The sequence below is a fragment of the Cornus florida genome, unplaced genomic scaffold (genome assembly GCF_030987335.1).
Source record: "Cornus florida cultivar Cherokee Brave unplaced genomic scaffold, ASM3098733v1 CherokeeBrave_3.0.0_Hap2_Chr04, whole genome shotgun sequence".
Lineage (NCBI taxonomy): Eukaryota > Viridiplantae > Streptophyta > Magnoliopsida > Cornales > Cornaceae > Cornus > Cornus florida.
In genome coordinates, this window is record NW_026775574.1 from 95610924 (window position 1) to 95637524 (window position 26601).

Here is a 26601-nt window from a genome sequence, read left to right on the forward strand (position 1 = left end):
TATTCAAATATATGTCTTCAAGCCTAAGGACACATGAACCAAACTATATATCTGTACCTTGAGCTTATTTTAAAAAAAGATAAATTAAAAGGAGACAATTTTTTTGACCAAAATCATATGATAAACCTAAATTATCAATATGCTTCCTAGTTGCATATTGAACTTGGAAAATCCCAACACCTATACTTAACATGTCTTGTTTCAAAATGTTACTTCTAACATTTCACACTGGTATAGAATAATTGATGTAACATATATTTCAATTAAAAAAGTGCATCAAACAATTACCACTACTTTTTTTTTTTTTTTTCCCCAGTAAATTTGTTCCAATTTTATCGGAGGTTCAGAAAGAAACTATAACTTGAATTTAGCATAAAATTATCTAATTGAGCTGCACAAGTAATTGAGACACATACATTATCATGATTACACAAACATCACATGAGAAAGAGCTTACCAAGTAAAGAAAAAGAAGCCGGTAACTAGAGCCAAAAATTTCTCAGCAAAGATCTTAGAAGGTTTGGAGACCCTGCAATTAACATTAAATTATCTAAATTTATATTCTCATCAACAATCTAACTAAAAAATCTTGTTGTATATCAAGCAAAATCAAAGACCCAATTCACCCAAATTTTCCCTCACGTATATTGCAATCATTTAAAAAAATAATAATATTAATGAATCCATTTTTGATTGATTCTGCTTTCTAGAAGATTTAGATTAGAGCTGAGAGGAAGATAATGAACAACAGTGTACCTTCGAGGTCAGCAATGGATTGATGGTGACCCAGCGACGAATCGGAGGGACAACGATGAGGGACAAAATGAGTCTAACAACAATGAGGAAGAGCAATGGATTGACGGTGACCCAGCGACGAATCGGAGGGACAACGATGAGGGACAAAATGAGTCTAACAACAATGAGGAAGAGCAATGGATTGATGGTGACCCGGCAACGAATCGGAGAGACAACGATGAGGAAGAGATTAACTTTTTGTCGCTGGTGGCCGGTCTCTTCTGTTTCCGTTGCCACCATTCTCTTCTCTCTCTCTCTGTTGCCCTAGATAAATACGAGCGAAATTGGAGCTGTCCCTTCTTTTCTGTAGCCCCAGTCTATAAGAAATAACAAAGTTAAAAAATAGTGGCCCATATAGCATTGCATTGGAGAGCCCAGTTTTAAGCCCACCTGATATATTTTGAATTGACAGCCCATATAGCAAGTGGGCTGGAGATGTTCTTAGTGCCATGGAACTTTCATTGCACGTGTTATATAATGTAGCTTCTTTTTATGCTATGTACTATTTATATAGCTTCTTTCATTTATTCATTTTTTTGGTAAATATTCTTCATTAAAAATGATAAGTACGTAGTATTTGGAAATGAAAGTGGGGTATGGAATTAATTTGACTTATAGATCCATAAATTTCAAGTCTTTAATTATTTGTTATCCATGGGAGTTTTATAGAAATTTTGGAAAGTACCCATGTATCAAAATACCCATGTTAACTATTTGTGTATTATCTACAAATTTATTAGACTTAGTTTCACTAATAAATTGTTAATTACCATTCAATACAAAATTTTGAATATGATGGGATGTATTTTTTTCAACATGTTATTGGAGATGTTAATACCCTTATTATTTTTCATGAAGATGATTTGTGTTGCATTTCTCAAGTCAATTGGTCTTCAAACGTGAAATGTCTTAACAAGGAACATCGAAGTGTTAGTAATGCTATTTTTCCACGATGCCATGGAAAATGTGAGCATGTCACCTTCAAAGTCAATCAGTGAAGGACTGAAAAAAATAATAATAATAAATAAAATAAATAAATTTTTGTTGTTATGCTGGAAAGGGACAAAAGTAGTGAAAAAGTAGATGCCATGCTCCATAGGTACTAATTACAGGTTTCACAAGATTACCTGAGGAGGCCCCGGACGACATGGGCCGGATCCGACTTGCAAACACTACATTCAGTCCGTACAGCTGGGTCGGCCCATATAAAGACACTGCCATATGGGCTGAACGCGAGTAAGCCCATCAAAGGTGACCAGGACTTATGGAGGAATAGGCCCAGATCCAGCAATCAGTAAATATCTTGTAAATATCTTGTAAATATCTATAAATAGGATAAGGAATGGAAATGAAGGGGATCTTTTTGAGTTGAGGTGTAAGAATTCTAGAGAGAGAAAGAGGGGAACGAATTTCTTACATCTTCAATTGGCGCCGTCTGTGGGAAACGCATGGAAGTTTGGTTGATCAATGAGGAATATCGAGTGGATTCAAACCAATTCGGTTGATCGAGACTCGATCTTTGGGATTTGGATCCAGATCTGAGCGATTGTGACCTACTCTGGAGGAATTACAATTCTTGAAGCTTTGGCAGGAGTGACTTCAGATCTACGCAACAACGAGTTGTTCGATTGTGGCAGGATCTGACGGATTTAGAGTTCAGACAATTCAGATCTCGTAAACAGTGAGCATAATTCGGAGAATTAGAAGCCAGATCTAAAAATTCCTACTCACAAAGCTCGGATCTACTTGCGAACTTGAGATTAATGCCTTTACTCCGTTCGGGAATAATGATAGGTGAAAGCTCCAATCCGATGGAGGCTGTCCAGCAAACAAAGCTTGAGGAGTTGATGAACTTGATTGAGAAGAGAATGCAGAATTGAAAGCTGGAATGCAACATCGGCAAATACCTGCGGTTTCGCATCCACTCCCGGTCGGAGAAGGAGGTGTTCAATCTAATATCGCGCATCAAGGCGAACAGGACGAGAACAATCAGTCAGCTCACCACCGTGATGAAAGGATGATGGACAATTTGCCGCCAAATGTTCGTCGAGTTGAAGATCACGAAGGATCGACTCACGTTGATCCGCATCGGGAAAGGTTCGACCGAGAGGAAGTGATGGAGGTTGATCGCCGTCGAGTAGCGTCGCCTTGGCAAAGAGAGTTCATAGAGGAACGGTCGTTCGATCCGTCTTACCGGCCCTCCATGGTTACTATCACTCATCACGGTTCGGAGGGCAGAACCGTAACTCACAGAGCTACCGCTGGACTCCAGAGAGAGAATGAAGCTCTCCGATCCGCAGCTCGGACGGTGGATTCACCATTCACCGACGAGATCTTGAATGCCCCGCATCCAAGGAAGTTTGCTATGCCAGTCTTTATTCTGCTCGACGGAACGACCGATCCGATCGATCATGTGTATCATATCCAGTTGAAAATGGCCCTGAATACGGAAAACGACTCTTTAATGTGCAAATGTTTCCCTACAAGCCTAGCCGGACCGGCGCTCAGCTGGTTCAAAAACTTGCCTAGGAGCTCCATTGGTAGTTTCCGAAACCTGTGCGATCGGTTCATAAGCCAGTACTATGGGAACAAGCGCCCGCCGAAGGACATCTCGAGCCTATTCACGATGAGGCAGCACAAGGATGAACGTCTCCAGGCCTTTCTTACCAGGTTTAATCTCACTAAGAGTATGGTGATCGAATGCCACCCTTCTACAGCAGTTCAAGCCTTCAAGTTAGCCATGACACGCGGAACTCCGTTTCACACCAGTCTGGTAGTGAACACGCCGACTACTATGGATGAACTCAATGAAAGAGCCGATGGCTTTGTGCGCCTAGAAGAAGAGGAGGCAGCTAATGCTCGGACAACGTCGCTTGTGTCGACCGAGGAAAAGTCCAAGGCAAAGATCAGGCAGAAGCAGGCTCAGCCGCAACGTCAGACCTCTTGGAAGGCAGAAAAAAGGTCCAGGGAGGAAGAGCTGATTACTCCGCTGAAGGTCACTCTGGCGAGGCTGTATCAGGAGAACAAAGATAAGTTTCATCCACCACTGCCAATTAGGCAACCCCTCGAACAGAGGGATCAAACTAAACATTGTGCTTTTCATTCTGATTTCGGTCATCAGACTAACGAATGCAGGAACCTGAGGAGGCAAGTGGAGATGTTGATAGCTAGAGGGGAGTTCGCGAGTTATGTTCAAGGTTCGGCGATGGAGCAGAATCGACCGGTGGAACAAATAAAAAGGAGTCATAAACAAAGCTCCTACAATTCACAATCAGTTCGTATAATCAATGCTATCCATGGTCGACCCGAGCCTAGTGAAGAGTCAGATGAGCTGCTCCGGGTGCGCCTGCGGCAGGCGCAGATGAAGAAAAGGGTCGGCAGTGTGAATACTCTACACCAGCAGAGCCCGTCGATGCAGATAAAGTTCAACTGGACAGACTTGCAGCGTGTTCAACTACCTCATGACGACCCGTTGGTAGTCAGTTTGACAGTGGCAGATTGCTTGGTGCGCAAAGTTCTGATCGATCCTGGGAGCAGTGCGAATGTCATGCCGAGGGACACATTTGACAGGCTCGAGATTAAACCAGAGAGGCTCAAGCCCACTGGAAATCCCTTGTTAGGGTTCGATGGGAAGAGGGTGGAGCCCGTCGGGATGGTGGAAGTGGAAGTTCAAGCTGCAGAACGAGCTCTTATGGAAACTTTTGTGGTTGTGGAAATTCACCCCTCGTATAATCTCCTGATGGGAAGAGGATGGATTCACAGAGTCCAAGGTGTACCCTCAACTCTGCATCAGGTCATGAGGTGCCTCGGACCCGATGGAGATAAAGTGATAGACATTCGGGGGGATCAGGTTGCAGCCAAAGAGTGTTATTCTGTCACACTAAAGCATGTTGGGAAAGGAAAGGCGCCCGTCCGTTCGGCAAGCCCCAGATAGCAATTACAGGAACCTCCGCTCGAGCAGAATAGGGTGGAGGAGTCAGTCGACTTGACCGAGGAGCCCCTTCTGGATGTGCAGATCGATCAGTCCAGGCCAGAACGAACTACCAGAGTAGGTATAAGACTGACCAGAGAAGAGCAGCAAGAGCTAGTGGATTTCTTGTCCCACAATGCCGACGTATTTGCATGGAGTCACCTCGACATGCCTGGAATTAGTCCCTCCGTATCCTGTCATTCCCTGAATGTCAATCCCAATTTCAAACCAGTGAAACAGAAGTAGCGAAGATTTGCTCCAGAACGTAATCAGATCATAGCGGAAGAAGTCGATAGGCTGCTTGATGCGGGATTTATCAGAGAGGTGCACTACCCTAATTGGTTGTCCAACGTCGTTGTTGTGCAGAAGAAGAATGGGAAATGGCGAGTATGCATTGATTTCACCAATTTGAACAAAGCCTGTCCGAAGGACAGCTTCCCGCTGCCTAAGATTGATCAAATGGTGGATGCCACCACTGGGTATGAGCGTTTAACCTTTCTGGACGCTTATTCAGGTTATAATCAGATTCCTATGGACCCCGCAGATGAAGAAAAAACTTCTTTTGTCACCGAGCGAGGAACATACTGCTACAGAGTTATGCCTTTCGGACTAAAGAATGCGGGAGCAACTTATCAAAGACTTGTTAGCAAAGTTTTTAAGAATCAAATGGGTAAGATTGTGGAAGCCTATATTGATGATATGGTGGTAAAGAGTAGAAAGAAGGATGATCATCTGAAGCATCTGCAAGATGTATTTGATGTACTAAAGCGATATGGGATGAGGCTCAATCCAACCAAGTGCTCGTTCGGTGTGAGTTCCGGACAGTTTCTGGGACACATGGTCAACCGCAGAGGCATCGAAGTTAGCCCCGCTCAAGCAGAGGCTTTGATTAAGAATGCCGAGCCAAAGACGATCAGAGAGGTGCAAGCCCTCACAGGACGAATAGCTGCATTAAGTCGATTTATTTCAAAATTGTCAGATCACTGCAAACCATTCTTTGACACGATTCGGAGCCATGGAAGGCAGGTCTGGGGGGATGAACAACGACAAGCATTGACTCATTTGAAGGAATATATGCAGAATCCACCAGTCCTGTCAGCCCCAGATCCGGAAGAAAAGTTATTTCTATATCTTGGAGTATCTGGTGTCGCGACGAGTGCCGTTCTGATTCGTTGCAAGGACGGGGTGCAATACCCGGTATTTTATGTAAGCAAAACACTGACGGAGGCAGAAAAAAAATACTCAAAGGCCGAACGGGTGGTACTTGCACTTGTAAATGCAAAAAGAAAGTTGAGGCATTATTTCGAATCCCACCCCATAGCTGTTCTAACGACTTTCCCAATCAGAACGCTTATGCACAAGCCAGAGCTCTCGGGCAGAATGACAAAGTGGGCCATAGAGTTGAGTTCATTTGACATAACGTATGAGCCGAGAACAGCTGTTAAGGGGCAAGCGGTGGCCGATTTCCTGCTAGAATGTGACGCCGAAGATACGGAAGAAGACCTTAGATGCGGCTCTTGGAAACTTTTTGTGGATGGCTCCTCTAACCAGATGGGGGCTGGAATTGGGATCAAACTGCAAACCCCAGAGGGTACTTCCTTGAGCCAAGCACTCAGACTTGAGTTCCGAGCCACCAATAATGAAGCGGAATACGAGGCGTTGCTAAATGGATTAAAGTTGGCCAGAGAGCTACAGATCAAAAGTTTGACAGTGTATAGTGACTCGCAGCTGATTCTTCGGCAGGTAAATGGTGAGTACGCGACCAAGGATAACACGATGGGGGCATATCGTTCTGCCGTTCTGCATAAAGCCAAGGACTTTGCAAAGATTGAATTCATACAGCTGCCGAGGGAACAGAATGCAGATGCAGACCGGTTAGCATGTAGTGCTTCGAGTTGCGGTGAAACATTGGCGAGGGTGATTCCAGTAGGAATAGTGACCCAGCCATCTATTTTCGAAGAACCGTTGGACTCTGACCCTTGGCAAGTCAACGTCATACCGTATGAACCGAGTTGGATTGACCCCATCATTACCTATATTCGAGATGGCGTTTTGCCTATGCAAAGGGATGAAGCTAGGAGACTCAAAAAGAATGCTGCAAAGTACGCCATCGTGCGTAACCAGCTGTACAGAAGGTCCTACTCTGGCCCATACTTGAAATGTGTCACCCCCGCGGAGTCGCAGCAGGTATTGCGAGCTATTCATGAGGGTGTGTGTGGCAATCATTCTGGGGGGCGATCATTAGCGCATAAAGCAATGACACAAGGGTATTTCTGGCCAAACATGTCAAGAGATGCGGAGGAGTTCTCTCGAAGGTGCGATAAATGCCAACGATATGGACCATTGATCCACCAACCACCTGAGGAATTGCACGTAATGGCCTCGCCATGGCCTTTCGCGCAATGGGGGATGGATGTGGTCGGTCCTCTGCCAACTGCAAGAGCTCAGAACAAGTATGTGTTACTGGCCATGGATTACTTCACTAAATGGGTGGAAGCAGAACCATATCCTAGCGTGACTCAGACTCATGTGAGACGATTTATTTGGAACAATATTATCTGCCGTTTCGGTGTTCCCAGATCAATAGTCATGGACAATGGCACAAACCTCGACAGCAGGCAAGTAAGAAAGTGCTGGAGGAGTATGGAATCAACCAGAAGTTGGCTGCAGTAAGTCATCCTCAGGCCAACGGACAAGCAGAAATCACAAACAGAACCATTTTCGCCTGCATTAAGAAGAAGCTGGAAAATCATAAGGGGAAGTGGTTGGATGAACTCCCGAACGTTCTATGGGCTTACAGAACCACCCTAAGGCGGCCGATTGGGGAGAGCCCGTTCGCAATGGCGTATGGTACCGAGGCAGTTATACCGGTTGAGCATTTAGTCCCCACTATCAGAAGCTTAGCATGGAGTCGAGATCAGAACGACAAGATGTTAAGATTGAACCTCGATATGATAGACGAAAGGAGGGACGCAGCGGCTATAAGGTTAGCATCGTATCAGCAAGTGTTGGCGAATAGTCACAACAAGAGAGTAAAACACAGGGATTTTGCCCCTGGCGATCTGGTTCTGAAAAGAAAGGTGGGGATGGTCAAAAAAATGATGCCACCCTGGGAAGGCCCATACAGAATTGTAGAAGTCATTGGCAAGGGGGCATATACGTTGGAAACCATGGCGGGAAGGTTGGTCAGCAAGCCCTGGAACGCCACGTCTCTGAAGAGGTACTACCAATAAAAGCTAAGTTCCGGCTTTAATTGGATGTTGTTTGTTGTCAATCAAATACGTATGAATGAGCAAGTTACTGAAATTTACAAAAAATAACTTTCTTTTCCAACGGTCTACTATAAAAATTTAAAGCCAAGTGGCAAGTGGCATTCTAGCCGAGCGCCAGGCACTTAAGCAAGATAAGTGGCAGCTGGCACCATGAGCCGAACGCCAGACACTTGCTAAAAATTTAAAGCCAAGTGGCAAGTGGCATTCTAGCCGAGCGCCAGGCACTTAAGCAAGATAAGTGGCAGCTGACACCATGAGCCGAACGCCAGACACTTGCTGAAAATTTAAAGCCAAGTGGCATGTGGCATTCTAGCCGAGCACCAGGCACTTAAGCAAGATAAGTGGCAGCTGGCACTATAAGCCGAACGCCAGACACTTGCTAAAAACTTAAAGCCAAGTGGCAAGTGGCATTCTAGCCGAGCGCCAGGCACTTAAGCAAGATAAGTGGCAGCTGGCACTATAAGCCGAACGCCAGACACTTGCTAAAAACTTAAAGCCAAGTGGCAAGTGGCATTCTAGCCGAGCGCCAGGCACTTAAGCAAGATAAGTGGCAGCTGGCACCATGAGCCGAACGCCAGACACTTGCTGAAAATCTAAAGCCAAGTGGCAAGTGGCATTCTAGCCGAGCGCCAGGCACTTAAGCAAGATAAGTGGCAGCTGGCACCATGAGCCGAACGCCAGACACTTGCTAAAAATTTAAAGCCAAGTGGCAAGTGGCATTCTAGCCGAGCGCCAGGCACTTGCCATAAACAAACACACGGCAAAGCTAATATAAAAGAAAAAGAGAGAAAAGATATGTATGTATTGAAAATAAGTTGAATAGAGCACAACACATAGGGAAAAAGAGTTCTGTCGTTTCATTAATATTGAGCATTGAGTTTACAAAAGAGAGATGTCCATCATTACAAAAAGATATGGAATGGAAGAATCCAAAGGAGCCCTAGCTAGACGCCTCAGTACCAACAGCATCCTGGTCGTGCCGACTCGCCTCCTCGGCCCCATCAGCCGTCTCACCTTCACGAGGTGGGGAATCAAGGTGAATGACTGAATCGTTCGGCTGGGGCTCAGCGTCAGCAGTGGCTATGGAAGGAACCACGGTTGACGATTGAGGAGCGGTCAGTGGCAGAGCGGTAGGAGGAGCTGTGATGATCCTTGAGGAAGCAATGTCCTGGCACTCATCGAATATGCGCTCCGCTTCGGTGGGTTCTGGGTTGACATAGACCCCCAGAGGTTCGATCCCCAGATCCTTGTCTACCTCATCCGGAGTGGAGCTGGTCTGTCCCTCATCCGAAACCCGGTCGGCGAAACCTTCCCGAAATCCTTGAGCATACCTAAGAGCACCGACCCTTGAGAACCGAGCGTGAAGAGCCAGCATCCCACCACCCACTCTGCTGATCGCATCGATCAGAGCGGTACGCTCGTCCAGAGCTCTTTTCTCGAAAGCCATCCGAGCAGACTGTTCGTCAGCCAGAAGGCGCTGGAGTTCTGCCTTTTCTTCTCTAATTGATTCACGCTCAGTCTGCCAGACGCTCTTTTCAAGCTGGAGGGCGTCCTTCTCATCCTGAAGGGAATCATTCTCCTTCTTCAGGACATCTCTCTCTTGTTCGGTTTTGTCAAGCCGAGCCAGTACCTCGGTATTCTTCATGGCGAGGAGGTCGTTTTCTTTATTAGCCACCTCCAGGCTGTCAGAAAACTTGGCGTTCCCCATCTCCACCTGCTTCTGCATGGCCATCATTCCGAACAATGTCTGCATAGGTGCACATTAAAAACGGTTAAGCCAATAGTCAGGTCGGGCGAAGGCAAGACCAAATAATATGAGAGAATTCATGAGTTGGAAAATAAAAGTCACCTCCATAGCAGATTGGGGAAAGCGGCTGAACACATCCTTCTGGGAAAGGCCCTTTGCCGCCTCAAGGTCCTTCGGAGTCCACATGCTCCTGTAGTAGGCCATAGCGGTCTGGCCATCCTTCAGCATGGTCTCGTTCGGTTTCACGAACGTCCCATCCGTTCGGGTGTACCGAGGGGCCCATGGCGGTAAGGTGGGGATAGAAGGGGGGCCTGAAGCAGAAGCGGAGCCACCAGCTGCAGCAGGCCCAGAGGGAGCAGGAGCTCTGATCGCTCGGTGCAAGAGAGCACCCGGCCCGGAGACCCGGGTCCTTCTAATGAGAGGCTCCTCCTCAGGATCGACTTCACTGTCAGGATGAGGCCTTTTGCCTCGTTCTTTGTCCCGAACGCCCCCCGCAGCAGCAGGAGCTATGGTAGCTTGGGGAGACGCGCTCTGGCTGGCAGCAGGGGCGCTGGCAACAGGGTTAATAGCCACTGTGCTCGGGACAGTGTCAGAGATGGTGGCTGAGGAAGAAGCTGACGCTGGAGAGGAGGTCGCCCCAGCAGTAGGAGTGGCTGGGGGAGTATTTTTCTTCCTGCCAAAAGAAGGAATCTGAAGTCTGCTCATGTTGTAGCCGAGTGATGAGAACGCTAAGAGGTTGTCTGAAGTGAGGAGATCTGAGCAAGAAGGAATATCGTTCAGAACGTATTTCTTCAAGTAGTTACTCCTATCCCTGCAAACACTATAGCTCAAGTCATCACAAGGTATTCCTAAGGAACGGCATAAGAAAGTGCAAAAACGAGGAACGCATGTTCGCAGGGGCAGTCATGTTTATGGGATTTGAATTTCTTATAGGAGGAGACAGAACAGACACCAAAGGCGCTCGGGATTGGGTAATCCTCTGCAGCCGGCGAAGACCAAGCCCCACTAATGCCCACGATGCTATCCCTCCAACCCTTCTCAGATTTTATTGTGTCCGTACATATGGACATCTTCTCGAACGGGTAGAGGTGGTAGAAGGGTTCGTTAGTACGGATCTTACTGACCTTATAGCACAGAAAGAGGTCTATGAGGTCAAGGTCCAGATTTCTGTCACGCATCAACAAGAGCATAACAGATATGATTCTAAAGAAGTTAGGGTTGACCTGCAGAGGGGATATCCCCAATCTGTTGAAGACATAACTAAAGAAAGGGTGCAGAGGGAACCTAACAACATTCAATTGAAGGTTCGTGAATAAGACTTCGCCGGGCAGGAGGCCGGCGCCGGTCATAATGTTAACGTCCTGGGGGCAAACCCTAACTTCGATGTTGTTAGGAAGTCTAAGTCTCATACGAAGAACATCCAGATCTACAACCATGGTGGAAGTGCTTGAAGAATCTAAAAGGGGGTAAATGGAAGCCTGCCGAAAGTAAAAAAGAACGAAACTAACCTCGGAGGACTGCAAGATCGCTGGAAGAATGACTCTTGAAGGATTTCACCAGAAAAAGCTTAGCACTGTTCTAGAAAGAGAGAGACTTGACTGATGATGGAGACGGTAAAAGGACGTGAAGTGGAATTCTAGAGCATTATAAAGGCGAGGGGGCCCGAGGGCCGAAGCGTCGGGAAGGCGAGAAATTCCTCGAGCCCCGGAACATTGATTCTGGATCTGACCGTCCGTTCCCCCACGTGGTTATCTCGAGCCGTCAACATCATGATGAGACGCCATCAATAATTACCCCTTATTAAATAAAGGGCAATTATGGGGGCAGTTGAGGAGGCCCCGGACGACATGGGCCGGATCCGACTTGCAAACACTACATTCAGTCCGTACAGCTGGGTCGGCCCATATAAAGACACTGCCATATGGGCCGAATGCGAGTAAGCCCATCAAAGGTGACCAGGACTTATGGAGGAATGGGCCCAAATCCAGCAATCAGTAAATATCTTGTAAATATCTTGTAAATATCTATAAATAGGATAAGGAATGGAAAGGAATGGGATCTTTTTGAGTTGAGGTGTAAGAATTCTAGAGAGAGAAAGAGGGGAACGAATTTCTTGCATCTTCATTACCAAAACAAATGGCTGGTTTAAGGTAATATTATAAGCAAACCAAAAGGTTACAAGATGTGAACTATAATATTGTAAATGGGTAACTTTCGTGTAAAAAGTTCAAAACAAGTACGATCACGTCGAAAATTTTTAGTTTGATTTTAAGACTCAAGATCGGATGCGAAATTAAAGATTGATCATGCCAACTTTTTATACACTCCAAGATGATAAGAACAATGTATTAGTAAGGTATGAGTATGTAATAACACTTGCATGTTTTCGGGTTTAAGCCTTTAGGAAAGAAAAAAAATTAAATTGTTTTTTTTTTTTTGTTCTTTTCTCAAACTGCCTCTGCGGAACCGGATCCGTCCTGCATAACCGGCTCTGCAAATGAAGTTTTTTCAAAATTAAGTTAACTCGAAAACATTCTGGCCAATTGGAATCAGTTTGGCAGCATAAAAAAAATTGCGCTCTTGCAGACCGAACAGGAAACTTCAGTCCTATTCTGTTTTGGCTTTCTCTTTTTAGATAGACTTTTGAAATAATAATCATGCTCAAAATTAACTTGTTTTCAAAGTACAATTAGTTTTTCAAAAATTTATAAATACATGTTTTCTCATTTAGGGTTCGTTTTTTGCATATTAAATTTCTAAACTATTTTGAGAGCTAACTGTGTAAGAATTTTTAGAGTATTTATTTTCATTTAGAGCATACACACTATACACACAAGTGACTTGGGTATTGTTCCTATTCTGATCGGAACACTAGTGTAATGTTTCCAATTTTTACCATTTTCCATTTTTTGGAATTTTTGAATTTTTTAGGGTATTTTTGTCTTTTCTCATTTTGCGTGCCGGACATCATGAGGTGTGCCAAGTGTGTCTGAGAGTTGGTTGGGGCATTCCATTGTGTTCAAAACTCGTGGAAATGTAATGGTTGTCATTTCGACATTTTTTTTATTTTTGGGCCGGAAGGTCCCAAGTGGGACCCGTTATCGGGATTGTGGTATACAAGGACTGTGTTTTGGGTTCATTGCATTTCATACATGTCTAATTATTGTACATTTGTGTGGTGACATGTTTACTTTGTGGATTTAAATTGGTTAATGTAGATATATATTTATATAAAGTTTAATGTTAAAAGATATTTTAAGTGGCCATGGGACTTATCATCATTGAAAGTTATTACAAATGACTTATTACATTGGCAGAGTCTTTATTTCTCACCTAGCAGTCACAAGATTCTCTTTCTCGGCTCCATTTTCTTTTCTTTTCTTTTTTTTCTTACACACTTCAAGCCTTGATCTAGAGTTAATTATTGAGAATTTGATCTTGCCACCTGAAGCAAAGTTGATGAGCGCGTCGAGATCTTCGTTTTGATAGGAGCAAAGTGACGATTGGCCAACCATTGGATTTTCAAAAATTTGGGTAATTTTTGGGCGTTTTCTCTCACTTGAGGTAGGGATGTCCTAATCCACAAAAACTCTTTGATTTTTGTAAATTTTCTTTATAATTGAATGTATGGCACGCTTAATTGTACTTAACTCTTGAAAAAAAAAATCATTATATTGTTGTTAATGATTTGTATATTTATGTGAAATTCTATGTGTAAATGATGTATGTATATGTGGTTTGTAAACTTGATGTGAGAAGCATGCTTATGTGAATTTGTTTCATAGATTATATGTTTAACATGCTAGATTATTGTTACATGGAAGCATGATATGTTCTTCGTATTATTTGTAGAGTATGTTAGGTGGTTAAGTTTGAATTAGAAGCATGATAATAAATATTGATATGGCATGAAAATGCATGATACATTCATGCATAAACATTGGGAAGAAATGGGAAAAATGATTTTAAAGGAAACGAAAAAGGTTTTGGGAATAAGTTTTGAAAGGGTTTACGAAAACCCGGCCGCCTAAGAGTTGCCTAGAGACCGTGGCGTTAGTATGGCCTAGAGGGAATTAGGGAGATTGCCCTAACGTAGTTGAGTTACCTGTGCCCCAAATGACGCCATGGTGTTGCCATGGGTTAGAGACAATTAGCCAATCTTTCTCTCATGCCGTCATGGAGTTGTCATGGGACAAGTTACACTAACAGTTTGGAAATGATAACAGAAAAAGTTTTGGAAATGGGGAGCGACATTGCATAACATTGCAAGGCATGGTTCGTTTATACCTTAGATTATTGTTGTTGATGTTGTGGATATATTTTTTGCCCGGAAATGGCATGATCCCGGTTCTTTTTTTTATTCCTCGTTTAGATTCACGGGGTCATAAGAGGTGTGTCTTAAGCACCTCCTACTGAGCTATTGTGCTCACCCCTTTATTATTAATATTTTTCAAGACACGGAAAGGAGGTAGCGGACGACCATCCACCACAAGTTTAGACGAGATTGGAGATTTATATTTTGCTATTTTTGTTTTAGAACTTTAATATTTTGTAAATGTAAATCTTAACTATTCTGTAAAGCTTTAGTATAATTTGTATAATGTTGTAAATTATGGACTTTTGATTTCAGCTGTATTTTATGGACTATAAAATTGATGTAATTAGAGTATGTTCCTTGTAAGGAGTATGAGACTAAGCAGTGGACTGGCGCTTCCATGTTTTTGAAGTAATTGGAGGAATTGGATTCTTTTTATATATATGTCATTGTTTTGGGAATGTTTTATATTATTTGCATTATGCGTTGAGACGGGATAGATTAGTTTAAGGAAAAGTGAGGCCATTACATTTTTTTTTTTTTTATGCAGTTCAACAGGTTGTATAAGAACTTTTTCTGCGAAGGTTATGCCGAAATTTTATATATTATTATTATTATTATTATTATTATTATTATTATTTTGGTATCTTTTTGGGTCGTTACAAATTTGGTATCAGAGCATTATGTTCGAAAACCTTTAGGATAACGGGTAGTGGCTTACCTAGATTAGGTAGAAGATTGACTTGCATTGATTGTGTGCTTGTGTTTACATGTTTACTGTTTTAAGAAATATGCTTCCTTGTTTCCTATTTAAATGTTTAATGTTTGACAAACATGTCTATTTGCTAAGTGCTTATATGTTTAGATGTCAGTACATGTAAAAGAAGTGTATATGTGATTTGAAAGTAAGTTAATTGTGACAAGATGACAAATCTAAGATGCATGGTAATGGCGAGTGGTAGGCACAGTTTGTGCAGATTTAAATTTAACTAATAATGTAGCAAGTAGTGGGTATGGTATATGAAAGCACATTTCATATGGTATTGTGGGTTACAGTCATCTTATATATAGATATCTAGATACTTATGTGCATATGCGGTCGAGCCTAGGATTGTCGCTAGTACGGTAGAGTACTTGTTGCGACATAGATGGTTGTGTGAGTTTTGACCCGAGTAGGTGAGGAGCTAAGTTGCTCCAGAATTGTTTGGGTGTCGTTTCTTATCGAACGAATGGCGTAGATTTTTAGCTTATGGATTGAGCTATTCGGTACGTAGTTGTTCATTTTTCTTGTTATTTTTGTGGTGCGATGCTCGAGGCACGGTCTTGGAACGGTTACATGTGACGCAATGTAGTGTCCAAGGTGAGACGTATGAATTTCATGTGTTAATGCGTGAGTTCCTGTGATCGGAGAGATCAAGTGTGCGATGTGAGGTTTTCGTGAGAAAGGTATGACCTTAAGAGGTTAGTTTTGGTGACTTAGGTCACGGTTTGGTATAGAGGTTCTCTTCGAACCGTTTTGTTATGAGTGTGATAGAGGTTGCTAGGGTCACGAGTGTAGTCTATTGGTTGTAGACGTGTATTTCGAGTATTCTAGTATAGTTTAAGGAACTGTGTTGGTTATAGTGGTTGAGGAGACTTGTTGGACTTTGTTAGTCTAGGGTGACGTAGGCATTGACTGGAGTTATGCTAATGTTGGGTAATCGACTATTTGATGTGATTATTTCATGGTTTTGTAAGAGTCTATTTTAGAGACCGGTTTATCGAGGGGTGATCCCCATTTCGGAGAGTTACAGGAGTGTGTTGCGGGTAATTGACTCTGAGTGAGTTGATTGTATGGCTCGGTCGATGAGCAGGGCTATGGGTTGGTACGGCTGTCTATAGAGTCTTAAGGTGGTGAATAGTGGTCAGTTTTAGTTGTGTAGAGCAGGATTGCACTATAAGGCAGGTAGTATTTGGTCATTAGTATGTTTGGTCGTTTGGGGATGAAGTGATGGATGGTGGGTATTATGTACCAAATGGGCTGTGTTTCAGAATTTAGAAGTTGTAGACTGGGGTTATGTTACAATTGCATCTGGTGTATCAGGAGATAATGCTGGTTGTTTGGGGATCCGAAAAGGTAGACTGATGATTGGACTGATTGGGACAAGGGTAATCTTGTAAGTTTAGTTGGTAGCCACATTTGACTTTTGTCGGGTCCAAGGGTGTTTTGAGGAACGGTGAAGATGGAAGGTGATGGTGTTGGCGCTAGGGCGTAAGGTTTCTTTGGTTCAGTATGTAAATTGTCTTAGGAAGAATAGTCGGAGTAGCCGATTAAGTGTTAATGATTGATTGTGTTATGGATGGTTTTAAAGAAACAGTTGGGTGTTGAGCATTCTAGGTTTTGTGCTCATTTTTGTTTTGAAGATTTTTCGGCATGGCATTGTCGTATGAAGGTTCTTTTCTGGTGGTAAATAGTAGCCGTTGTGGGGAGTATCGAGAGTAATGCTTATTCTCTTGTTATGATGGTAGTATCCTAAAGATGTTTGAAAAAGAATCCCTTAGTAGTAGCTTGATAGTCCGGTGGGATGATAGGTTTGAACTGTTGTTTGGAATGAATGGCAGTAGAGGTATTATGGTGTGGTGTTTAGTGCTGATGAGCATAATGGTTTAAGGTATGGTCCAAGGCTGGAGTAGAGATTGTGGGTTGTTTGTTGTGTGTTGTTAGGTAAATGATGGGATTGTACGCCAATTGAGGCGATTGTGGACGGCTTAGTCATTAGAGCCAGTATGGACGATGTTGCCAGATAGGCACCTTTTTCTTTTGACAAGTCAGTGGGTTGTTATGACTGAGGTCACGGGTCTTGCGTGCACGGTGATCGAGGCAGTATCGCCTGGGAAGGAAAAGATGGAATGAGTGGTAAAATGAATTTTTATGGCTTAGAGGTTGTCATTTGGGAGTGACTGATTCTAGATAGAATGGGACACGGTGTCCAACGTACTATGATCGTTCCTAGTGTTAGTACGCTGTGAGCAATTGATGCTCTTATCTCAGGGCTGACCCTGAGATTGAAAAAATCTTGAGAGGCCCTAGGCGAACTTTAAATGTGAGGCCCTCTATACATAAGAAGGCCCCATAATTTTTTATTTCTCTATATATTATAACTTTCCTAAAATAATTATAGTATTTTCTTTAATTATTAAACTTCAACGTATAGAGAAATTTGACAGTTAATCTAAAAAATTTCTATTCTTTTTTTTTTTTTTTTGAGGCCCCCAAATTTGTTTTTTTCTTTATACATTATATCTTACCTAAATATTTTATTTTCTTATATCATTAAATCTCAACAAATTCAAAATTTAATAGTGTGTGCAAAATATTTCTATCCTAGTATTATCTTCTTCTTCTTCTTTTTTTTTTCTCTCTCTCTCTCTCATCCTCATTACATCAGCATATACACACATTAAAATTAAATATTATATTGAGCCGCCCTGTATATATATAAAATTATATATATATAAATTGGATCTAAATAATTGTAAGTTTTTTTTTTTATCAAAATGAAGCAAAATGGCTGTATAAAATGGTTAAAAAATCAGTACCCAAGAATGACAAGGAGGTAGATTCTCCAAAGGAGAGAGAAATTGAGTGGAGGAAGCAAAGTTTTCCTGCAATTAAAGATTCAAATAATTAATAATACATATTTAGTGTGTGTGTGTGTTAGAAAAAGTAATGGGATGGGTGTAAGAGAGAGAGAGAGAGACTTGTGGAAAAAAAAGGACCAGGCAAAGGGCAAGAGAGGCAATGAATACTTGGTAGCTGAGGCCTCTGGAAGTGACTGCTTTAAAGAGTGTGCTTAGGCGATGATGATAGACTGAAGTAGATGCGAATCACGCGATGTGAGTTACAAACCCGAACTGCGATTTGCGAATTGGAAGTCTGGATTCTGAAACAAAGAGAGAGGAACAGACGAGTGAAGATGATGATAATGTGATGTTTTCAATTTTCTGGGTTTTGAACTTTTGATTTTTGAGGAAATTTTTTTTTTTTTTTTATTGTTGCAGTTGTAGTCATGCAGAGCAGAGAGAGAAAGGGGGGGTAACCAGGTAAAGTTGAGAGTTGAGATTCTTGAGAACGAGAGTTACGATAATGGAGATTGGCGGTTCAAATTATTATTATTTTTTTTTTTTTTTGAGGCCCCTTAAATGATTTGTTGGGTTACAATTTTTATTTTATTTCTTTATTATTTTTTATTTTTTATTTTTGTAGCCTATCATTCATGGGCCTATAAATTTTGTGGCCTTTTAAAAGATTTACTACATCTGGTTACAATTTTTTTTTTTTTTTTAGTGACCCATCATGCTAGGCCCTAGGCAACCGCCTTGGTCGCCTTGGCCAGGGCCGGCCCTATCTTATCTGATTGGTTTTGGATAACATGGGTGTTGCAAAGTAGCGTATGCGAGGTTCCGGGGTTGATAGTGTTTGACGGTCCACTAGTGGCGAGGTCTCCTAGATTTGAGTTCATAGTTCTGTACGGGTATCCAGTTGATTCTTCTCCTTATGTGTAAGGAGTTCAATTCATTTCAAGTGAGATTAGGTGTCGACGGTTGGACAATTGGTGAGCAGCGTGTGACAGGGTGTTAGGCACATTCAGGTACGAGTCGTTAGACTCTTGTGAGAGTGGGGTTCGTTACCCTTGTATTTGTTCTGGTCCTGACAAGGACGTCATTTGTCGTATGTCCTATCCTCCATCTAGGAGTTGTGCGCGTCCACGGATGGGCTGACCCGTGTGTGGGTTGTTATGTTGTTAGAGTTCATCGGTATGGGTTTGATTGAATTGGTCGACTCACTCCCACGAAGGGAGGTGGAGTATTTGGTTTTTGTTGTGCTTGTTTTGAGAGTGGCTTGACCGATGGTGTATGAGGCACGAGTTGCCGAATAAGGATTGTGTGTTTCCGGTGTCTGTTACTAGCAGTGATGGCTAGGGGATGTGTCGTGAACTGTAAGTTCGGGGATGATTAGGTGATGTGATGTGAGTCATGTACTTAGGTGTTTTTATAGACGTTTCATTCGAGCGGTGTTTTGAGGACTAGTGTTGGTATCGTCTCAAGATCAGGATTATATGATTTGAAATGTAAATGTATGATTCCTTTGCGGAGTAATCGTAGTAATTAACTTTGGTTTTGAGATCTCAGGCATGAGATAATCGCATTGTATGTTTTGACGAGGTAGGAATTGAATCGAGTGATGTTATGGAGTTGTTTACCTGGTATGGGTGTTATGAGGAGATTAGAGAGCTTTTATGCTGGTCGATGATTGTGACGTTTGGTGTCGTGTTATTTTTAGCTTGTTATGGGTTGTGTGATTAAAGAATGTTTGGGATTTTTAGAATAGGTATATGACTGTATAGTTGTTAAGGTTACGTAGAGCGATGGATTAATAGTGAGTGGATCTCATCGTTGTTTTGTGGACTGTGTGAGATTGTGTTTGAGGTTTAGACCTGAGGACAGGAACGACATCTGTGTTGAGACTGGATCAATGATGAGAATGGCCTGGCCAATCATTTCTCCTGAATCAGTCCCTCTTTAGCACGATGTCGGGTCAAAGGTTTATGATTGTTTCGATTTGTTAGTGACAGTGAAAGCATAGTTCTGTGCGTCGTGTTTGTATGACAGTGTGGACTCAGATGATTTGTTTTGGGTGACGAAGTGTGTTAGGTGGGACCAAGTGTCCAATCTATTTTATTATTATCTTGTTTTGAGGATTTGTGTCCTGGGTACAGGATAGTGAGCTCTATTGATTTGGTGACTAATGTTTATGCAGTCATTAGGAGATTCGTTGTTTGGTCATCTTGAGGTCAGTAAGTATTGTGATTGTCTTATAGTGCAATTAGTAGTCGTGGGTGCAGTTATGTGATGGTGTAATTACATGTTAGATAGCAAGTGATTGGTCTAACAGAGATGTATAGAATTGGAATTTAGTGTGTCCTTTGAAGGATGAGTTAAGGTTGGATGTTGTCTTATTCGGTGGTCTGGTGACCGTTCTTCTTTCGGGTTTTGGAGTCTTTCGTGGCAGTGTAGAGTGGACCGATGTCCGTTTTGAGTCAGGCATAAGGTCTCGTTGATCTTGTGTTTTGATGTTTTGAGAGATGAGTACCCTCATAGGGTGGTGAGCATTGTGTTTTAGTCGTAGCGGTATAATTGTCTATTGACGTCCAGTGTCAAAGGAAATAATGCCGGTGAGTTCATGATAGTGTGGTCTTATGGGGTGTTTCTCGGGGAAGTGTGTTGCTGTAGGCCTTCTTCTCTAAGAAGGGTAGATTTTTGAGGACGAAATCTTTTAAGGAGGGTAGAATGTAATGTTTCCAATTTTTACCATTTTTTGAAATTTTTTTATTTTTTTAGTGTATTTTTGTCTTTTCTCATTTTGCGTGCCGGACACCGTGGGGTGTGCCTGGTGTGTCTGAGAGTTGGTTGGGGCATTCCATTGAGTTCAGGACTCTTGAAAATGCAATGGTTGACATTTGGCATTTTTTTCATTTTTGGGCCAGAAGGTCCCAGGTGGGACCCGTTACCGGGGTTATGGTATATGGGGACTGTGTTTTAGGTTCATTCATTTCATGCATGTCTAATTGTTATACATTTGTGTGGTGACATGTTTACTTAATTTGTGGATTTAAATTGGTTAATGTAGATATATATTTATATAAAGTTTAATGTTAAAAGATATTTTAAGTGGCCATGGGACTTATCATCATTGAAAGTCATTACAAATGACTTATTACATTGGCAGAGTCTTTATTTCTCACCTAGCAGTCACAAGATTCTCTTTCTCGGCTCCATTTTCTTTTCTTTTCTTTTTTTTCTTACACACTTCAAGCCTTAATCTAGAGTTAATTATTGAGAATTTGATCTTGCCACTTGAAGCAAAGTTGATGAGCGCGTCGAGATCTTCGTTTTGATAGGAGCAAAGTGACGATTGGCCAACCATTGGATTTTCAAAAATTTGGATAATTTTTGGGGGTTTTCTCTCACTTGAGGTAGGGATGTCCTAATCCACAAAAACTCTTTGATTTTTGTGAATTTTCTTTATAATTGAATGTATGGCATGCTGAATTGTGCTTAACTCTTGAAAAAAAAAATCATTATATTGTTGTCAATGATTTGTATATTTATGTGAAATTCTATGTGTAGATGATGTATGTGTATGTGGTTTTGTAGACTTGATGTGAGAAACATGCTTATGTGAATTTGTTTCATAGATTATGTGCTTAACATGCTAGATTATGGTTACATGGAAGCATGATATGTTCTTCGTATTATTTGTAGAGCATGTTAGGTGGTTAAGTTTGAATTAGAAGCATGATAATGAATATTGATATGGCATAAAAATGCATGATACATTCATGCATAAGTATTGGGAAGAAATGAGAAAAATGATTTAAAAAGGAAATGAAAAAGGTTTTGGGAAAAAGTTTTGAAAGAGTTTGCGAAAACACGGCCTCGTTGGAGTTACCTAGGGACCGTGGCGTTAGTGTGGCGTAGAGGGAAATGGGGAGATTGCCCTAGCGTGGTTGAGTTACCTGGGCCCCAAATGACGTCATGGAGTTGTCATGGGTCAGAGATAGTTAGCCAATCTTTCTCTCGTGTCGCCATGGAGTTGCCATGGGACGGGTTATACTAACGATTTCGAAATGATGACGGAAAAGGTTTTGGAAATGGGTAGCGACATTGCATGGCATAGTTCGTTTATGTCTTGGATTTTTGTTGTTGATGTTATGGTTATATTTTTTCCCAAAAATGGCATGATCTCGGATCTTTTTCCTATTCCTCGTTTGGATTCACGACGTCACAAGAGGTGTGTCTTAGGCACCTCTTACTGAGCCATTGTGCTCACCCCTTTATTATTAATATTTTTCAGGATACGGAAAGGAGGTGGCAGACGACCATCCACCACAAGTTTAGATGGGATTGGAGATTTATATTTTGCTATTTTTGTTTTAGGACTTTAATATTTTGTAAAAGTAAATCTTGACTATTCTGTAAAACTTTAGTATAATTTGTATAATGTTGTAAATTATACACTTTTGATTTCAGCTATATTTCATGGACTGTAAATTGATGTAATTATAGTATGTTCATTGTAAAGGGGTATGGGACTAGTTAGTGGACCGGATCTTCCATGTTTTTGAAGGAATTAGAGAACTTTTTATATGTATGTTGTTGTTTTGAGAATATTTTATATTATTTGCATTGTGTGTTGGGACATGATTTATTAGTTTAAGGCCAAGTGAGGCCATTACATTTTTTTTTTATTTTTTATTTTTTATTTTTTTTTTTATGCAGTTCAACAGGTTGTAGAGGAACTTTTTCTGCGTTGGTCATGCCAAAATTTTATATATTATTATTATTATTATTATTATTATTATTATTTTGGTATCTTTTTGGGTCGTTACAACTAGATTTTGAAGAATTTATCGAGTCCGATCAAAGAAAGTAGAATTTCTTCCTTCTACGTCAAAATATGATTTGAAGGGCGATCACACTTTGAATGAGTCAAAGCATTCGTGGAGTGTTGTTTGATCTACCTACAACCCTTCTACAGAGATCAAGAGTAAGTCTGAGGTCGAGAGCTGTTAGACGGGGGAGTCGCAAAGACAGGGATTGTCAGCAATTGATTTTTGGTAGAACGATAGAATGTGAATGTGAGTCTGAGTCAAAATTCAGTATACTTTGCTTCAAACATAGGGAATTGTTTTGCTCTAGACGGTAGTTTGCAAGGTCTTGTCCACAACAATGATTGGTCTCTTTTACCGATCGGAGTTTCTTTGCTAAAAACTCTGATATCATCTCTCAATTTTATTTACTTTTAAGTGAATTTTATTTTTTTAGCAGTGAGTTTGATTTTAGTTTTATTTTGATAAAATTAAAATAAAATAAAATAAAATAAAATAAAATAAAATAAAATAAAGTAAACTTTATTTACCACCTCTCCAAATTATTTTTAATACAGCCTTTGCCGTCCATTCCGCTGGCCAACCAACACCAAGATCTTTGGGGTGTCGTTGTTAGTCGTGTGAATGCTATTGGTATTGCATTTCTCAAGTCAATTGGTATTTTTGCTATTTTTCGTCCTAAGCTGTGAGCATGTCACATTTACAAGTCAATCAAAGGAAGACTGAGAATGGCATTTTAGTGTTGTGGGCCAAAATTGAGAATGGCATTTTGGAAATTAATTTCTTGATGCTTCTGATAATATTTGACATTTCTTAAGAAATTTGATATTTTAATTTGAGAATGGCGTTTTGGAAATTAATTTCTTGATGCTTTTGATAATATCTGACATTTCATAAGAAATTTGATATTTTAACAATTTACATGTAACAAGTTGAGTCACTGTTTCATTAATTGTATAATATGATTTATGTACATATAGATGGGAGACATACATTGAAGAAATAAATCATTCATATTATACCTATATAAACATATGTTCGCATATATGTGAGAATGTAATATGTTGGTTTTAATTATATCATTGGCTTATCATAATCAATATAAATAAATGAGATGTACATGTACGACACATTAAACAAGATTAAATATAAATTGTAAAAATGATAATAGCCCTCATTGTAATTTTCTCTATATAATTGTACTGTTCTAACAAGTTACTATTAAATCTGAGAAAATAGTGAACTTGTTTATTACTAAGTAGTTGCTTTGATTTATATGCCTCTAAAATACTTTCGTTAATCACTAATTACAGTAGTATAACATTATTCATATAAGGTCACTTATTATTGAATATTATATATGTATTTTTTAGAAGCTGTCAGGATGTTACTGCTGCTGTCACATTCCCAATTCAAGTCGACTCGAAGTCTCAGAGAAGACTTGCACCGACAGCTGGAATAGATTTTTGGCCTTCCGAAACTTTCACTCAAGCAGTATAGGATTTGTCCTTTTTTTGTTTCTTCTTCTTATTATTAGTATTTTTTTTTTTATATCCATGAACAACGTCAAAAGGCATTTTTTAGAACTGGACGCATGTCAATAGAAGGTCACAACGTAATTTTTTTAATCATAAATCCAAATTCAGATCTTTATTTTGGGGTTGAGCTCGGTTAAAGAAATTCGAATTCAAGAATTAGGGGTGCAACCCGAGCTTGCCTATGATATCTGATTAGCTACCAACAAAATTCTATGCGTATTATTGAATTAGACGATACCAATAAAATTTTAGGGAAAATTTCTAGATAGATCTATTTTGAAGTTGAAAGACAATCAAATCCTATTGAATTTTTTTTTTTTTTTTAGGACAAATAAGTCCTATTTTGTAATTTATTTCTAAATCAGTTCAAATTAATAATTTTTTCCAACATTACCCTTGCTCTTTTTCTTTTTTTTTCCTCCTGGTCTCTCTCTTCTCCGACGAGCTCAGAATCCGGTGGAACTGTTCTTCTTGCATGACTCCGGCGACGCCTCGACGGCCTTTTTTGGACCAAGCAACACCTCCAATGCACCCGTAGTTCGACACAAAATAGAAGCTCTCAACGATTCAAAGGTTGCCCTTGCCCTTCTTCCTTTTCGACTGCGAGAAACCCCATCTTTTCGCAGAAGATGTTCGATTAAGATAGCGAGGAGCTTGGGTAAATGTAAAGAGCAGCTACTTGGGCAATTGCCAGTTCTCCGGCCCAAACCCATACCTGACAGACACATCACCATCTTTTTTCGTGCCTGTTGGCTTCGTGTTATCGTCGTCGTCATCTTTGTCCGGTTCTATTGCACTGACCAAGAAAAAGGCTTGTCCTGCTGACCAGAACCTCAGCCCAAACTTCCAGAAACTATTTAGGATCATCTTTTTGACAACAAAAATCAAATAAGGGATTCAAAAAAATGGAAAAGTCTTGGTAGTGATGAGGACAAGGCTTATGCTGGAAGCACAGTGTCACATCATCTGCCCTGGGTATTTGGAAGAACAATGGCTATTTTATGGCTTGGATGGCGTGAGAGGAGAGGGGAGAGCCGAAAAATAGAGAAAGCAAAACTAAGGGTAATGTTGGAAAAAAAATATTGTTTTGAACTTACGTGGAAATAAATTGTGAAAGTAAGAGTTATATATGTCTTGAGAAAAAATTTTAGGACTTGATTGCCATTCAACTTTAAAAATAGGACTATGTAAGAATTTTTCCTAAAATTCTATGGTTTTTTTTCTTTTTTTTTTTTTTAACAGTTCAATTTTTTAAAATAAAGAACCTTGCCCTATTACAAAAACTTACATGTGAGTGTGAGAGATAAATCCAATGTAGAGTTCAAATCTTTATTTTCGGGTTGAGCAGGGGTTAAAGATATCTGATTAAAAATTAAGTTGATTTCGAGTTAATTTTGAGTCAGATTGTTCTTAATTATATTTCGGTATCTTAGATTTGAGGTTAAAGGAAGCTCAGTTTAAATTTTAAACTAAATTTTTTTTAATTTTAAATCTAAGGCACCGATGTGGTATTGCCAAACATAACTTATGTATAAAAAAATAAAAATAAAAATAAAATAAAATAAAATGAAAAAATTATGAGAATTTCTAATTTTGAGAATTAATGTTCCAAAATATTAATATTCAATAAATAAACAATGAAACAAAAGGAAGTTAGAAAGAAAACGGTGATCATAATTTGAAATATTAATAATGTTTATAAAGTTAAAAAATAGAATTAGAATTCGGGTTCAAATTAGACTCGAGTTGTTAACAATCAAATCTAACTTTAATTAAGTTATGATTGAAAATTTTTCAACTCAGGCTCAATCCTAATTTTAAAAATAATTGTCCATATTCATGAAAAAGCGGGCTAGACATATGTTAGCTAGACATGCGATTGGAATCAGGGACGGAACCAGGATTTCAATTGAGGTGGTAACAAATGTAAAATGCAAAAAAGAAAAAGAAGAATACAATTATTCAAATATGCAAGTTAAAAAAAAGATTTTTATGTAGTAAAAATTGAAAAGAAGAGAAAAATGAGAGTTCCTAATGTTTTTGAATTGCAGATGAGCAGTATAAAAAATAATAACAAAAATATTAAAGAACCTTTTTTAACAAGTTATGTTTTTCTTCCCAAAAGGTCATTTCTGTTTCACGTGCCAAACAGACCGTGAGGGTTTTGCTTCTTAATTCTAGCCCTCATTTTCAGCTTATAATAATGTTGCCACCCGATACACTCCGACGGCCGAAGAACCAATCCCGGGCTATGACAGGACCGTACATCGTAAACGCCTTGGAGAATGATGGACCAATGTCTCACCAGGATTACAGTGACAAAAGGAGGTGAATTTGAATTCCATTATTTCTTTAAATCACATATTAAGCTTGAAATTTTTCAACTTGTGATTGTTAAAGTTGCTCAGACATGAATTCCATTAGATCATTGATGGTCGGTTTTTTCGTTTGATTTTTATTTGAATGTTACCGGAAATTTCAAGTTCCCGTTTGCAATTGGTGGAGTATGATTGTAAGTTCCCGTTTGCAATT

General features: G+C 40.4%; 1 protein-coding gene across 1 annotated transcript; it reads right to left on the reverse strand.

Moving 5' to 3' along the window:
* Positions 1-764: 764 nt before the first annotated feature.
* On the reverse strand, positions 765-10668 carry LOC132305411 (uncharacterized). The gene is made up of 3 exons (XM_059803054.1): positions 9887-10668; positions 9737-9784; positions 765-1112 (listed from the first exon to the last, which is right to left on the reverse strand). Exons 1-3 carry the CDS (start codon positions 10487-10489, stop codon positions 765-767), a joined length of 999 nt encoding a protein of 332 aa, XP_059659037.1. The 5' UTR covers positions 10490-10668.
* Positions 10669-26601: the final 15933 nt, after the last annotated feature.

Coding starts and splice junctions, on each gene's coding strand:
- LOC132305411 (XM_059803054.1), bottom strand. CDS start 10,489: ATGAGCAGACTTCAGATTCCTTCTTTTGGCAGGAAGAAAAATACTCCC. Junction 9,785..9,886: donor TTCCCCAATCTGCTATGGAG/GTGACTTTTATT, acceptor GCACCTATGCAG/ACATTGTTCGGAATGATGGC. Junction 1,113..9,736: donor AGCAGGTGGAGATGGGGAAC/GCCAAGTTTTCT, acceptor TATTTCTTATAG/ACTGGGGCTACAGAAAAGAA.